General features: G+C 37.1%; 1 protein-coding gene across 1 annotated transcript; it reads left to right on the forward strand.

Moving 5' to 3' along the window:
* The first annotated feature begins 298 nt into the window (after window positions 1–298).
* On the forward strand, window positions 299–16,585 carry LOC131150755 (topless-related protein 2). The gene is made up of 25 exons (XM_058101690.1): window positions 299–770; window positions 878–1,057; window positions 1,130–1,243; window positions 1,413–1,571; window positions 2,146–2,320; window positions 2,426–2,555; window positions 4,431–4,546; window positions 4,655–4,787; window positions 4,905–5,014; window positions 6,631–6,700; window positions 6,777–6,850; window positions 7,948–8,043; window positions 8,116–8,208; window positions 8,879–9,006; window positions 9,349–9,583; window positions 9,672–9,839; window positions 9,940–10,035; window positions 10,305–10,457; window positions 10,552–10,662; window positions 10,780–10,956; window positions 11,155–11,283; window positions 11,375–11,470; window positions 13,594–13,776; window positions 14,150–14,325; window positions 16,139–16,585. The coding sequence occupies exons 1-25, from the start codon at window positions 691–693 to the stop codon at window positions 16,350–16,352; spliced, it is 3,396 nt and encodes a 1,131-aa protein (XP_057957673.1). The 5' UTR covers window positions 299–690; the 3' UTR covers window positions 16,353–16,585.
* The last annotated feature ends 465 nt before the right edge of the window (window positions 16,586–17,050 follow it).

Genomic DNA, 17,050 nt, shown 5'->3' on the forward strand with positions numbered 1-17,050 from the left:
ATTCCTGTTTCTTCAATTTGTTTCATAATTTTTCACCTCTAAAAAATTGATTAAGTCATTTAACTAAAATTATATAAATTAATTAATTAAGATAATTGGGTCGACAAATATTTTTTATTGGTCAAATCCAGCTGTCTTATAGAAGAAAGGAGGCGGAGGCGGAGGCGGTGGCTGTTATTAGTATTCACACGGGTCTAACCGGGCACGGTCCAATCACGTTTCCCCACCTGGGCCACTGCGAGGAATTTTTGATCTGAGAAGTTATCAGAAAAGGCCGATAGCTGAACTAGCTTATCACTGATAGGCCGTGGGAATGGAGGACCCTGCACTGCAGAGCGCATCGAAGAAGGCGAGAATTGAGTCTTCCTTTTATCTCTTTTATATTTTCATCGGCAGCTTTTTCTTCTACTGTAATTGCTTCGACAAGAAGAATGGGAGCAGCGGAAACCCTAGCCGGAAGCGGCACTAGAAGCACCGCCATCTTCCCGCCTTGAAAGCAACACGACCGCCGACGTTGATGTTCTATTATTCTCGCTCTCTCTCTCTCTCTCTCTCTCTCTCTCTCTCTCGTTCATGATTCTGCTCTCGAATCGATAAACCCTAGCTCGTAAATCTTTAATCTCGGCATCGCAGAGGGTGTGGAGTCGCTTGATTGGGTGAATTTTGTTTTGGCTTTGAAATTGGTCGGAAATGTCGTCTTTGAGCAGAGAATTGGTGTTTCTGATCCTGCAATTTCTGGAAGAGGAGAAGTTCAAGGAGTCCGTGCACAAGTAAGCTTTGTTCGTCTTATTATTGTTTTCTTTTCACTTTTTTTTTGTTAGATTGTTTGATTTTGATGTAATTTGATGAATTTGCGCGGCGATGGTGTTGAGCTTAGATTGGAGCAAGAGTCGGGCTTCTTCTTCAACGTGAAGTACTTTGAGGAGAAAGCCATGGCTGGAGAGTGGGACGAAGTTGAGAAGTACCTCTCAGGTTTCACCAAAGTCGATGATAATCGTTACTCCATGAAGATTTTCTTCGAGATCAGGAAGCAAAAATACCTTGAAGCTTTAGACAGGTCCCTCTCTCTCTCTCTCTCTCTCTCTCTCTCTCATATGGATTTTTCTAAAATAATTTTTTGGTCACTCAGGAAGGACAGAGCAAAGGCTGTTGAGATACTGGTGAAGGATTTGAAAGTGTTTTCAACATTTAATGAAGAACTTTACAAAGAAATAACACTACTTCTAACTATGGAGAATTTCAGGTAATTTTAAAAATTGTGGCGAATCTATGGTATATGCCAGTTGAAATTCTCGTAAAAAGAGATTATCTGTGGCTGTATACTTTTTTTTTTTTCCTTTTGAAAAAGGAGAAAATAAATTTCATAAAAATGGAATTATGCACGGATATATGACTATGTTTCCTTGGCTTAGGGAGAATGAGCAGTTATCCAAATATGGGGACACTAAATCAGCTCGAAGCATAATGCTTGCGGAGCTTAAGAAAATGATTGAAGCAAATCCTTTGTTCCGTGATAAGCTTGCTTTTCCCACTTTGAAGACGTCACGCCTGCGAACTCTGATCAATCAAAGGTGAGTTTGATATGTTTGATATTTTTTCTTTCTGTTCTCTGTCATTACAGCAAAAAAATATTTAGTTACTAACTCACTATTATTAGTAGTTATTCTTAAATAATTAATATTTTTTACATGTTTCACTATGGATGAAGCTGGCCTTGATGGAATCTCCCATTTGACCTCCCACCTTGGACGTATTTAGATTTAATGGCAGGACAATGATCAATCTATCTTGAAATGGGACTGAAAATTGATTGGCCATTTCCATTGGAGATGGGATGATTATGATGCACAGGATGGTTCATTTTGCTAGCTGCCAGAAAAATCAATTTAGCCAAAAATTTTATGAAATCCTACTTAATAGAACAGGTTGCTTTAAATGGAGTTGAATAAGGGAAACAATTTCATGGAACTGAATCCAACTAGTTGAGATTAAGTTTTTAGTTGTTGTCAGATAGCTTCTTTCACTATTGTGTTTTTGCCATGATAAAGGAACAAATACATGTAGCTGGATCCATGGGTCCAAATCCAACAACTTCATCTGACTCTAATATGTCTGGCTGATAAAACTTATCAATGGATTACACAGTTTGAACTGGCAGCACCAGCTGTGCAAGAACCCAAGGCCAAACCCCGACATTAAAACCTTATTCACTGATCACACTTGTTCCCCCCCAAATGGAGCTCGTGCACCTCCCCTTGTCACTCTTCCGGTAGCAGCAGGTGCAAAGCCTACTTATGCTCCAATAGGAGCACATGGTGGAGTATGTTCTTATCTCTCTCAAAGGTTTTGAGTTTTAAGGACTGAGAATCTTCATCTTTTAATGTTGACCTTGGGATGTCTGAATTTGTTTTATTAATGTGTGCAGCCCTTTCCACCAGCTGTGGCAGCTGCTAATTCTAATGCTCTAGTAGGCTGGATGGCGAATGGCAATGCTTCCTCATCTGTTCAGTCAGCTGTTGTTGCTGCATCGTCAATTCCTGTTCCATCAAATCAAGGTTGGATCTTTATTTTCTCTGGAGTCGGCATTATAGAAGTTGTAGAAACATAATGATTGTCCATGCCATGGTGCAAGAAACAGAACTATCTCTAAACTTCACTCATCATTATCTTACCATTTTGTGGAACACTTCATTAAATATGTGTAAATCAATGGTTAGAAAAAAAATTTAATGGCCTCTATAAGTCTGAGTGCCATTTTTTATGATGCCGATTGTTTATATATATTTTTGTTAAAAGGACATTGTCTGTAAATCTAAGAGTCATTTCTTATGGCATCTATTGCTATTATTTTTTTGTTAGAAGAATGTCTGCTGTAAATATGTGAGCCATTCATATTCAATTATTTTCTTTGCTGCTTGATTGAATTATTTTAATTTAATTTACTTTTTTTGGGGTTGAGAGTGGAGGCGAGGTTGGGGATTTGTTTTAGATTTGTTTTATATTTCAGTTGGAACAGCGAGCACTTCCAAGCTGCCTGTTTCCTGGAGTTTATTTTCCGATTTCGCCTGTGCTTCACTAGTTTCTTTGGTGCAATTACTTTTTTCAGCAAGTAATGTTAATTCAAGCCATATTTGTACAAACATAAATGCAGTCGCACCAAATCATGGCTAGTCAAGGTGTTATCAGTATTTGTTGAAAAAAAATAATGAAAATAAATGCACACATTATTCATAAAATTCACCTATCCCTCTCTCTCTCTCTCTCTCTGCTTTTGGTGCTATTCTTGCTCTTTTTGGAGTGGTAGTGGGGGTGGGGTGGGATGGGGGTGTGGATCAGTAGCTCGTCAATGGGGAAATTTCTTTCTTAGAACTTTGTAGTTTCTTCAATCTCTAGTGAGAAAATATCAAAGAATTTGACCATATATGACAGGATTGTGAAATTGACACAACTAGACGCATTTAATTGGTCAACTCATTCCTGTAGAGTATATTAATGTGGTATTATTGATCTAGGCTTTTAGAGGTCCAAGTTTCTAACCTCCTTATCCTTCTTCTGTTTCTATTGTTTGCTTGCCTCTTCACATGCTGTGGATAGCTGGACGTTTTTAGGATCTGTTTGGTATTGTTGTTATTTTCTATATTCTGTTTTTATTTCTGCATAGTAAAGAAACATATTATAAAAATGCGTTTGTTTATGTTGCCAATTTTCTGTTTCCATTGTTGGTTTTCTACTGTCTGCAAAAAAGCTGAAAATCAGATTTTATGGTTTTTAGTTGTTTTGGCAACTTCTTGTCAGAAATTTTAATATCCATAAATAGTTCTTTTGAATTAAATCATTCATTTTTTACACTTTTAAATTAAAAATAAAAATAAAATGATCATATGAATATAAATATAATTGAAATACAAATATACATAAATTTCAAAAAATAATAATAAAGCCAATTACAAAATATTTTTTCTATTTTTCAATTTTCATGTCCAATAACATTTTTATTGCAAAATAAGTTGTGCAAGTATTACAATTTACAATTAATTTAAATAATTATAATATTTTTTGTTTTTATTATAGTAATTTTTTAATGTGCATTATTTTGTAATTTTATTATTTTAATCATATTTTTATAATATTATTTGATTTAAAAATGAAAATGTGCATTTTTAATTAATTTTTAAATTTATTTTAGTTTTATAAATATTAACCAAATAGTCTGCTGGTTTTTGGTTTTTAGCTTTTGTTTCTAGTTTTTGTATTTTGTTTCTGATTTTTGCTTCTATAATTTTTGAATGTGATACCAAATGCCCCCTTATTTATTGCCCATTCCATCTTAAGATTTGGGGCCAAGTGGTGGCATAATTAACACAACCTACTTTTGGTTGACTTTTTTCCTATTAGCATGCCTAATTTGTTTCACTTTTCCTTTTGAACAGTTTCTGTTTTGAAACATCTTAGAACAACTTCAAATGCTCCTGGAGTGATTGATTATCAAAATAATGATCATGATCAACTAATGAAACGTTTGCGGCCTGCACAATCTGTTGATGAGGTATCTTAAAGAGTTTGGATTCCTCACATACGCTTATGGATTATTCATGATGCCTCTACTAGTGACTGTCTTGTTACCTAACCAGGAGTGCTCAATTTCTGTGTGCAGGTCACATATCCTGCACCTCAAGCAGCTTCATGGTCACTTGATGACTTACCAAGGACTGTGGTTTGCACCATGCATCAGGGATCCACTGTGACAAGCATAGATTTCCATCCTTCTCATCATACGTTACTTGTTGGTAGGAAAGACTCTGGGCGCTAGTGCCTCCAGTGAAGAAAAATTAATACTCCCATTTTGTAATTTGGGGGCTTTGCAGTTCTCTCCCTTGTTTGACTTTATTTATTTATTTTATTAGTTGGCTGTAGCAATGGTGAAATAACACTATGGGAAATTGGGTCACGAGAGAGGCTGGTGTCGAAGCCATTCAAGATATGGGACATGACTGCATGTTCAGCACAGCTTCAGGTTCCTATCTCATATTTGAGTTGAAGTTCTAAAATTCTAACTTCATTTTTTTTTAAATAATATTTATTTGTACATGCCCTTGATTTCAGGATGGCCTTTTCACTTTAAGATCAGTCTTTCTTTTAACTAGTATCCATTTTTGCATTCGAAGTAGGGGTCAACAAAAACATATGCCTTGACCCAGGACCCTACATGAATCTTTTCTTAGGGGTCAACAAAAACATATGCCTTGACCTAGGACCCTACATGAATCTTTTCTTTGCTCTAGTTTCATGTTCATGAGGGTTTGATTCATTTGGTTTTTAATCATTATTTCTTTTCTGGGAAAATACCAAATGCTGCTATTATAATTTCGAAAATTTGACTCTAAGAAGAGCTGGTATCAAGAACATTCAAATTGTTAGATATGGCAGCTTTTTTGTCAGTATGTTAAAACCTATTGTTATCTTTGCATCAAAGTCCCGTAACCATGAATCATAGTATTATCATTACCACTAATCATCTATCAAGAAAGACTTGCCCCAACCATACGGGTTTGGCTGGATGAACGTGTTTCCATGCAGGAGTCACACTCATGGAGATTTAGTCACTTGATTTCTTCTTCTTGTCATTGCCCTTTTCTTCTTTTATTTTTCCTCATTGAGAGCAGGCCTCTTGATCCATTGCAATCCAAACATTGTTGATTTGAGTCTCACAGCTTCTGTACATGAGGAGATAAGGCTATTTGTCTGACCCTTTCCGGGCTCCGCTTTGGTGGTAACCTTGTGCACTAGGGTGCCCTTTCTTACTTTTTCTTTTATTTATTCTTTTTTTTGTCGTAATTATTGCTGCTGCAATTACATCCTCAACTTGGCAAAAACCTTATCTAATGCATTTGAGATCAGCAGCACAGTTTTTTTTCAGATTTTTTTACAAGATGTGATTGATTTAACGGTTTTATCCTATTTTTTGAGCTTTTTGAGCTACCGATACTAAGACAACAAAGATCTTCTTGGCAAACAATGGTGACTTCTCGGATATATTTAGAGTCCATCACATTATTTACTTTTTTTCCACTTATGAATTGTTCATGAGGGCCTCAGCAGTCTGATCTTTCCCTTCTGTCTCTTCTTCGAGAAACTCTTCTTTCCTAGTCAAATGTTTGCAGTCGGTAACATTAGTGCTTTTTAAAATGATTTCATCATGTTTGCTATGGTTTTAGTTGTTTCTTGTTTCGTATTTTAAATTTATCTGCCTGTCTATCCACATATCAGAATTTGAGTTGTTGGCCCCTTTTCATCCTGTTCTTTGGGAAGAAGAGAAGTGGGCGGAAAAAGGGGGGGGGGGGGGGGCGTGGGTTTGGGGTTGGAACTCAAGACTGCTGCCACTGCCAGGCAAGTCAACAAAGACTTCTCCAAACTGTTTGGGGTTGGCCATGTGCACTCTTTTTTCCTCTGGATTGTTTGCAAGGATTTAAGTTTGCCATTTCCCTCTTGTAACATTCTTCCCTCATTTTCATTTTCTTGAATTTATGGATTAGGTTTTGGGGGGTTGTAAACCTGATTTTTGGGAATGATGGAAGTTTAACTAAGTACTTATTTTGTACTTGTACCCTCATAACTGTGAGTTTCTCGCAGGCGACTATTGTCCAAGATATGTCAATATCTGTCAATCGCTTAGCATGGAGTCCTGATGGAAATTTTATTGGTATGTTTGTGCGAATGGACATCTATCATTCAATGGGTGCATGTTCATACTTCTTGACATGTCGTGGTTATTGCAGGGATTGCATTTTTGAAGCATTTGATTCATTTGTATGCTTTTCAAGGGCCCAATGATCTACGCCAACATCTACAGGTATGTTGTATGATATGTTGTATGATAAGGCTTAATATACATTCTTAGCCAACAACTTTACACTTTATGCTTTTAGATCCAGAGATAACTTAACATAGTTGTTAAGCACTCACTTTACCTACAAGCTTAAGCTATTACCTTGTGGACCAACAATGTATGTCAAGCTTTAACACTCCCTAACACGTGCAGCCTGATTGCATGAGGAGAGATAAACAAACAATAAATGGCATCCAGTACTAGGAATAAGATAATTTTTAACTACTACACATAAACACAGGCAACAAGACAAGAACCCAGGACTTCCTAACAACCATAGCTCTTATACCATGTTAAGCAACAACTTTACGTTGAAGCTTAAGCTATCAGGTGTTGGGCCAACAATGTATATCGAGCTTTAACGATGGTGTCAAATTCATGGTCTCTAGTGGTTCCTAAGTTCAGGTGTCGTTACTTGCATTATTTTTTTCTATTCGTTAAATTATTTGTTAGGATTCTCAAATCAATGTGTTATGACTTCCAAATCAATTGGGATTCTATTTAATATAGGATTATTTAATGTTGATAGGATTCCCAAATCAATTGGGGTTCTACTTAATGTTAGGATTATTTAATGTTTGTTAATATTCCATTATTCCCAAATCAATTAGGATTCTAGGGGATATTTTACGGTTCTAATATAGGAGTAAGTTTCTCTACCCTATGTATATGTGACCCCCTATAGAGCTTTTGGCATTCAAACAATGAAGCAATAGCATAATTCATAGCCTTTGGCTAATTTGGAGGCAGATCCCTTCGAAGTGATCAAACCCTATTTCTCTTAATATTTCATTCTTTAAATTTCCCTTGTTTCTCTGATAAAACACCAGGGTCTTATCATTATCCCAAGTTGGATGTAGTTATTTCCTTAGTGAGCATGGTTCAATATTTGTTTTAACTCTCCTCATGTGACTGGCCCGTGCATGTGGGGAAGTTTTAATGCTTGATATGAACTGTTAGCCTTAAGCTTTTAGGTCTAGTGGCGGCTTAGCATTTATCTATTCTGCCTTAACAATGTGATTTGTACATGCAATCTGATGTTTGGCCCAATTTCCTGATAGATCGATGCCCATGCTGGTGGCGTAAATGACCTGGCATTTTCTTATCCGAACAAACAGCTATGTGTTGTAACTTGTGGGGAAGATAAGTTAATAAAGGTGAGAGCAAGAAAATAGCAGCCTTGTATGAACCAATTTTCATGTTTTGCTGAGCTTTGAGAAATTTGACAGGTTTGGGATTTAGCTGGAAGAAAGCTTTATAACTTTGAAGGCCATGAGGCACCTGTTTATTCTGTTTGTCCCCACCAGAAGGAAAATATTCAGGTTAGACAAGTTTTGTGGCTAAATTTTTGTTACAGTCAGTATAGTGTGGAAATTACTAGGGGTTGATGCAAAGATGAGATAAACTCTCTCTCTCTCTCTCTCTTATTGTCCACTGCAATTGTAGCAGTTGGTTGAAGAAGTATAATGCTAGTTTAGAAAATCCAGGCAGGCAGAAAAATGCCCAAACACTATGTATGGTCACTGTTACCCAAGATGTTCTCATTAATTTGTGTGAATGGAAATTGAATCAACTGGGGTATTTTAGGCTCCATACATCCATTTTGATAATCTGGTCTGCTCCTTGCTGTTGGAGGGACTTGCTAGGGTTTCAAACAAGCTGGAAACAAATTTTTGGATTTACTGAATTTTCCACAATGCAGTAACCCTTGCTCTATGGCATGGTCATGTGAGGAATTAGCTTGACAGCCATAGCTGCAGTCTACCTTTTAGGTTATGGGCCCAGTTAGTCCATATTATTTGCGCTTTGGATCATGATTCATCATTCATTCTGTAAGCAGGGGCCTTAGAACAATATCATTGATACCAACCAGGCATGACAATGTGTAGAGTAAGCATAGTTCTAGAAACATTATAATAATAACATTAGTAATTTTTGAAGATTCATCTGTCAATGTAGATGGGCCTCACTCATTTATGGTTTATCTTGCAGTTTATATTATCTACTGCACTTGATGGGAAAATAAAGGCTTGGTTGTATGACAATATTGGCTCCAGGGTTGACTATGATGCTCCTGGGCAGTGGCGTACAACAATGCTGTATAGTGCTGATGGAAGTAGGTTAGTTAAATGCTGAGCAAAGTCCACAGTAGACATAAATGTTTCGTGTTTATTTTTTACATATATGTAACATATAGTAGTTAGAAGGGGACCTTAGGCGCAACGGTAAGGTTGTTGCCGTGTAACCTGGAGGGGTTCGAGGCGTGGAAACAGCCTTTTGCAAAAATTCAAGATATGCTGCGTACTATAGACCCATTGTAGTCTGCCCCTTCCCTGGACCCTGCATACGTGGGAGGTTTGTGCACCGGGCTGCCCTTTTTTTTTTTTTTTTAATAATGTAACATATGGTAGTTAGTGTCTAAATATTATAGGTGCTGCTAGTGATATTCTATTGTGTCCCAGATTGTTCTCTTGTGGGGCTAGCAAAGATGGGGAATCTTACCTAGTTGAATGGAATGAAAGTGAAGGAGCAATAAAGAGGACCTATGCTGGGTTTAGTAAGAAATCACCAGGTGTTGTGCAGTTTGACACGACACGAAATCGTTTTCTTGCTGCTGGTGAAGATAACCAAATAAAATTTTGGGACATGGATAATTCTAATGTCCTCACAAGTATAGATGCCGAGGGTGGACTTCCAGTCAGTATTATCTTTTCTGTTTGAAGTTTAATCAGCAAGTTCCTTCCATTTTATGTCATTTTTTTTATTCTTTATGACATTTGTGCAGTGTCTTCCCCGATTGAGATTCAACAACGAAGGAAATCTTCTAGTTGTTAGCACTGCAGACGCTGGATTCAAGGTCCTTGCAAATGCTGATGGCATCCGATCGTTAAGAACAATTGAAAGTAGACCTTATGAAGCAGCCAAAGCACCCACTGAACCTTCTGTAGCAAAGGTTATTATTTTCTGAGGTGTTCCTTACCCTCTTTACTTTTTAATGTCATTATTTTTTATAAAAAAATTAGGAACTTAATTTGTTGATTTTTTTTCCTCAGGTCCCTGGCTCTCTGACAGTCGCAAATTTCAATCCGGTCTTTAATAGCGTGGAACATACAGACAATAGCTCTCCTGTCAGGCCTGCTGCTATGCCTGTATGTGATATACATGATATAAATTAGACTCTAACCATTTCCTTTTGAGATTTTGCCTTCTATTTACAATAATATTTTATTATTTTCATTGAACATGACTATTGATTGGCTGTATTATGTTGAAATGACAAAAGATGGCTTAGCTCCATTATGTCCTGGGCGAGAATTTGATGGTCGCTGTTCTATGACCTAATTCAATGAAATGTTTTGTTCGCCTAGTGAGTGATGTTGATGTACTTGCATCTGATTCCAATGAATACCTTTTGTAGAATGGAGTTGATCCCACAGCCAGAAGCATGGAGAAGTCAAGAACTTCAGAGGATGTATCCGATAGGCCCAAGCCATTGGAGCTCACTGAGATTGTAGATCCTATTCAGTGCCGAACGGTTACCATGCCAGAGACTACAAATCCTGCCAGCAAGGTTCCCATCCCTCCTCATTTTCATTTCAGATTCATATGCATTATGCAGATTCTTACTGAAGTCATCAATAATATAATTGCTCATTCTTAAACAGATTGTTCGACTTCTTTACACAAATTCTGGCACTGGCATTTTGGCTCTTGGGTCAAATGGTGTTCAGAAGCTATGGAAGTGGAGCCGTAGTGAACAAAATATGAGTGGGAAGGTAATGGTTACATGTATCATATGTATGTATTTTGGACGCCTAGGTATGTTTTTTCAGAGAGTATTTCCAGCCTTCTTGGTTTTTGAATATATTTCTAACAGCTGTGTGGATTTAAAGGCCACTGCCCGTGTTGCTCCGCAACATTGGCAACCAAACAGTGGCCTTCTTATGACCAATGATGTACCAGAGAATTCTGAAGAAGCAGTTCCATGCATCGCACTCTCAAAGAATGATTCTTATGTAATGTCTGCTTGTGGAGGAAAAGTTTCATTGTTCAATATGATGACTTTTAAGGTAAATTAGTTCCAGTAGAATGAATGCATGCATGCATCCATATGTATTTGTGCTTGTGTGCATGCACATGCACTTGTCAACGTCTCAATGGATTTTATCAATGCCAGCTACTTCTGTATGATCAAGTCTTGTGTGTATTATGGACTTTGTTGGTGTTGATGACCTGTATAATTGGGTTGAGATTGTATTGATTTGCAGGTAATGACAACATTTATGCCGCCACCGCCGGCTTCAACATACCTAGCATTTCATCCCCAAGATAATAACATAATAGCAATTGGAATGGAAGATTCAACCATTCACATTTACAATGTTAGGGTAGATGAGGTAATTTGTTCTTCCCCCTGTAATGTCTGATATCTTGGATTGACAAGTTATTTTGATAGTTGATATGAACTGAACTACTTTACTACTCCAGGTTAAAACAAAATTGAAAGGTCATCAGGAGCGGATTACTGGTTTAGCATTTTCTACGAGTCTTAACATCTTGGTGTCATCGGGGGCTGATGCTCAAGTGAGTCATACTGTTGCGAACATGTTTCTTTTCACTACTTTCCTTGGTGTGTCTGGCATTTCATTTTGCCCCCTTCTTTTTCTGCCCACATATGCTACAGTATCCTTCTTATTTGTTAGTTGGATGAAGGACAGGTACATTTCTTAATGAGTGATCGCCACACCATATAGGAACCTATATTGGCAATTTCAGGCACAAACCTTGCAGACATTTGGGTGGAGACATTTTGGCTTGAGCAAGGATAAAGCACAGATTTCATCTAATGAGGGACCAAAATCACTCATCAATGTTAAGTTGGAGGTGTCAAAAAGTTTTGTTCCTTTGATTGTGCACATCAAAGTCAAAATAAGACCCCCAAAAAAGAAACAAAAATAAAAACAAAGTAAGGCTTCGTGCTCTTTTAAGTCATAAAAAATAATCTATAATGGAATATGTACTGAACTTCTCAACTATTTCTCATTCAATGTAGATAAAAACAAGTGATATTTCACTTCACTTAAATATTCTCTTTGAGAGAAAATGTAAGTAAACCAATCATCAAACCAAATAGATATTTAGTAGATTCCATTAATTATGATTCCCTTTCAATTCTTGATAGTAGCATGAATATGTGTTGGGGGCATATATGTCAAGACCTAAATCTGTGTTTGTCAATTTAATCAACTTGCTGATCAAACGAACTCTTAGATTCTTGAAAGTTTGAATCAAAATAAATGCTAAAGAAAAAAGTGAAGAGGAAAAAAATGCTAAGGCAACGGGGAAAAGCAAGAGTGGGACTGTGGGATGATGCCTGGTGCTTCTGGAGAAAAACAACCCTAGTCAATTTATAGAACTAGAGTCTAAAAATAGCCCAAAGTTCTAAGGTGGGTGTTTGATTTGCAGAATCATAAATATTTCCATGGAATGATATTCATACGAATCCCATTCCTGGGAATGAGATGTTTGCCTCTTGGGAGTATTTTTGTTAAGTTTGCATTACAGCATGCTTAAGGATGTACACAAGATATCCATGTTAGTGTTTGGTCCAACATGGGAATCTTGACAAGCTTTCCAAAAATCATATTTCAGCCCCAAAAAACTACTAAAAAATGTATCAAATTAAATCCACGTCCTAAAAATGTCGACCAATTGGGGAAGAGAGGGGGGAGGGGGGGGGGGAGGAGGAGGAGAGGGGTTTATGCTGTATTCTATTATATTATAGTGTATGTTATTGTAAATTAATAATATTATTATTCTCATTTTTTATTGATTTCTATTGTTGTTATTTGTTATTAGATATGATAATAGTGTGCAATAATATTTTATTATAGGGGCTTTAATGTCCAATTGGCAAAATTGGTGAGGGCAATTTAGTCCCAAAATAGGAATCCCATTGGAAGTTACCCATGGTGGAGCCATTCCCCTTCCCAGGGAGTGTGAGATTACTGCCATGTTACATTCCATCCCCAAAACAAATATGGGAATTTGGACATCACGGACATCACGTTTCCAGAAATGTTGAAAGATGCTGCAAACCAAACGTCCCATTAAGTGTAAATGAGGACACTGGGTAAAGAGCTCGTGTTTACATATAAATCAAAAAATTTTCAAATTACATGGTACCATGTCTCATAGTTGCTTATAAGCCCCACTTAGGAAACATTGTCTTTTTGTGAATCTGATGTGTTTTAGTTTTTTTTTCCTTATGTTAACAAGGTTGGTAAATTAACCCATTCATGTTTGGGCTATGTCTGGGTTTCCATGTCCAAATTGATTATGCTTGTTTTAGCCTTAGGCTGATTACTTTTGACCCATCAAAATCTGACAATCCCAGAACCTCCTGTTCCTGGAAAAGAAATTGTGGGATCTTATCACTGTCATAGCATCATTTCAAAAGCTTATTTTCTTTGGTTATCCTCATCAACCACAAAGATTTACTGTTAATATTCTTTGGTGACTGAATGTATTTTAAATTTTCGGTTCTTGGTTTTATGAAACTCATTAAACTTTCATGTAAAGTATGCCTGTATTGCATACTTTGTGTTACAAGAGTGTTGAAATTTTGTCTGTTTGTGTATTGTGCTCTCAGCAGTATATGGTTTCTGCCTTGGGATTTATGTCTTCATATGATGTATGTTTTGCAGCTTTGCTTTTGGAACAGTGATAATTGGGATAAGAGGAAATCGATTTCAATTCAATTGCCTGGTGGAAAGGCGCCCGCTGGTGACACTAGAGTGCAGTTTCACTCTGACCAAGTCCGCTTGTTGGTATTCCACGAGACACAACTTGCAGTATATGATGCTTCGAAGATGGATTGCATTCGGCAGGTGAAAAACAATCCCTCCTCACCTCACCGCACTCCCAAAATAAAGAGGAGGAGAAAAAATTGGTATTGTTTGGGGAGCATGGATTTCGGACCTTGGATTTGGATTTGGAAAAATTTCAATACAATTTTCTATTACATCTTAATCCAAACCCAATACAAATCTAAATCCAAGGCCTCGCCAAACATAGGGTAAGAATTTAGACCTTGCCCTGAATTGAGTCTGTGTGGATTTAGAAAAAGTACAATACAAAATTCTATTGAGTTATCAAAATTCATGTATCCAAATCCAAGGCTGGAAATCTATGTTCCGAACACAACTTAAAGTGATTTGCTTTTTTATGAAAACAATTTTTTTATGTATATGTCTATTGCAGTGGATGCCGCAAGATGTACTATCTGCCCCTGTATCGTTTGTCGCATTTTCCTGCAATAGTCTACTAATTTATGCCACATTCACTGATGGTAATGTTGGGGTGTTTGATGCTGATAGCCTAAGATTGAGATGTCGAATTGCACCATCTGCATACATATCGAAGGCTTTGTCAAACAGGTAAATTGGATCGTAACTCACCTTTTCAGATAACACAACCCTATTATATATGGGTTTGATTCAAATTTTACCTGGAAGTAGTTTTTCACAATGTAGTATGAATATTCTATTAAAAGAAGAAAGAAGATGACTTTATTAGAAAAAGAAGATTGTACAAGGAGAACAAGAAAAATCCTCCAAAACCAAAGAAAGGAAAAAAGGGAAAGGAAATATAACAAAAACAATAAAACAAAACTCAAACAATCAGACTAACAAAGCTAACCAATCTCGTTGGATATCCGAAAACCTCACTCCTCTAAAAACAACTAGCAGAAGCACACTAAATCGATTCCAAATAATGAATCTTCTCCCATAACAAAGATTCATTCAGTTTTTTTTTCCCATTAATATACTAGCATCTCTCTCAATCCATAAATCCCACAGAAGTGCGAAAACTGCACACATCCACAAAGCATGAGCATCCTTTCTTTTACCAAAGGTCCAAACCAGCAAATGAAGTGGCAACAAATCCTCCACTAACTTTGAACAAACTCAATTTTCTCTCAAAATACCAAAAGAAATGAGATGCTGTTTCAGAACTATCAAGAAAAAGAAAAAGTATATCAGGAGAAAGTGCCTTTGAACGTCTCCTACTTTGCAACAGATTGTTGGTGTTAACTCTTTAAGAACAACCAACCAACTAAAAACTTATCTTTGGGGGAACTTTGGCCTTCCAAATATTTCTTTGGAGTGGAAAGGAAACATTAGCATTAATCGAGTAGCCACAAAATGATTTGCAAGAATGAGCATCCAAAGAGTCTAAAGACCTAGAATGCCTATCCACCCAAGGGAAGGACAAGAAGTCCCGAATAACATCAACAAGGAAGACTACTCCTCTACCTCTTTATCATTAAGAGTTCTACAGAAATGGAATTCCTAAGGAAATGAATGACCTTCAGAATTCAAAAAGAAGGAATAACCTCATTATGAACTGAACTCAAAACGATAATGAAAGGAAAAAAAAAATATAATAAAGCAGCATTGGCCATCCAAGTCTTCCCAAATATGAATATGAGAGTTACTACCCAAGGGAAACTTAGTGTGAGGAACTAAGAATATACCTGAGAAATACACCTCCACGGGCTTTCCAAAGAACATCTAATTCCTAAATTAGCATCCCAACCATTCACTTGCATACCAAATTTACTTTTAATGATTTTATGCTAGAGAGAGGACTCCTTTAAGGGATACCACCATAAGCATTTAGCCAATAATAGTGTTTTTAGACACTAGACACCCCTCCAACCTAGACCTACAAAAAGTCTCACAGCTAACAAGGTGATCTCTCTTATTCTTAACCTCCAACTCCCAACCCCAACCAAAGTAAATCTCGCATGATCTTCTCAATTTTACTAGCTGTCCCCACCGTACAAAATAGTAGAGGGGGACTAGCAAGACAAGCCTGGATAAGAATAATGCAACTTTCCACTCATCCAAAAGCTTAGAGGCTCTCCCTACTGCTAGATTCCAAAAAACCAGACCTAGGATTACCCCCCAGTGGGGCACTTAGCCAAGACAAGGGCCAATCTAAAAGATCACAACCTGCTAACAGAGCCAACTCTCTAGACCTACCTGCAGGCAATGTACGTCTGTTGAACTGGGGTTATGAGAAACATTGCATTGCTTCTTTCCCTGTTTCTTTTTGGAAAAACGGCAAGACAATATTCTATAATAATAATAATAATAATATTTTTATTTTCTATTTTTCTGTAATTTAATTAATTAGTTGAATTTGGCCTTCAGCATTGAATAGTATGTTTTGACTTTTTGACAGCCAAATTGTTTATCCACTTGTCATTGCAACGCACCCACAGGAGCCAAATCAATTGGCTGTTGGACTGACTGATGGAACAATTAAGGTTTTAGAGCCCTTAGAATCTGAGGGGAAGTGGGGCGTTACAGCCCCTGTTGATAATGGAATTCAGAATTGCAGGACAGCAGCATCCTCTGCCACCAGCAATCCCACTGCTGAGCAGCTCCAAAGATGAGAACTGGCTACTTGCTGTCTTAATTTATATCAATTTGTATCTCATTGTGTACAATATTAGGTCGATTTTTTTGCTTTTCATACACATCAAATTATTGTGGAAGCATAGTTGTGGCTGAAGGAAGATAAAAGTATGTGTACATTATGTTTTAGTTGTCTCATAAATGTAATTATTTCTTTTGAAAATACATATATAATCTATATATATCTTGGCAATTTGATATTTTATGGAAATAATTGATGACCAACGTGTCTTGATATTAGAGTGGCCGTGTCAGAGTAGGCATTGCTGTAAACTTGCTTTCCATATTGTATTGTATTGATGTATACAGTGTATTTATACAAGAAGAATCAAAGAAGCTGTTACACAATTGAGGATAAAGACAAGAAAGGAGAGAGATTCCCCTACGGTTACAGGGGGGAATATAAGTTTGTTACAGAGGGTTATGCGCAATGTTGATACGCCCCCTCGAGTCCAATGGTGTACCACGAATATTGAGGCTCGATCGTAATCGGAAAAATGTGTCGGAGACCAGGGGCTTGGTGAAGATATCAGCAAGTTGATCAGGAAGAAGCTGTGGAGGAGCTTGGAGACTGCCATCGACATATTGATATAGATCTTGGCCACGAAGATAGGCACTGAACCCGCCAGAGAGGGAAATTGTTGGTAGTGAGTTTACTGGTGACAATATGGGAGAA

This window comes from Malania oleifera, chromosome 3 (genome assembly GCF_029873635.1).
Source record: "Malania oleifera isolate guangnan ecotype guangnan chromosome 3, ASM2987363v1, whole genome shotgun sequence".
In the NCBI taxonomy this organism is placed as follows: domain Eukaryota; kingdom Viridiplantae; phylum Streptophyta; class Magnoliopsida; order Santalales; family Ximeniaceae; genus Malania; species Malania oleifera.

Coding starts and splice junctions, on each gene's coding strand:
- LOC131150755 (XM_058101690.1), top strand. CDS start 691: ATGTCGTCTTTGAGCAGAGAATTGGTGTTTCTGATCCTGCAATTTCTG. Junction 771..877: donor TTCAAGGAGTCCGTGCACAA/GTAAGCTTTGTT, acceptor TGTTGAGCTTAG/ATTGGAGCAAGAGTCGGGCT. Junction 6,851..7,947: donor ATCTACGCCAACATCTACAG/GTATGTTGTATG, acceptor ATTTCCTGATAG/ATCGATGCCCATGCTGGTGG.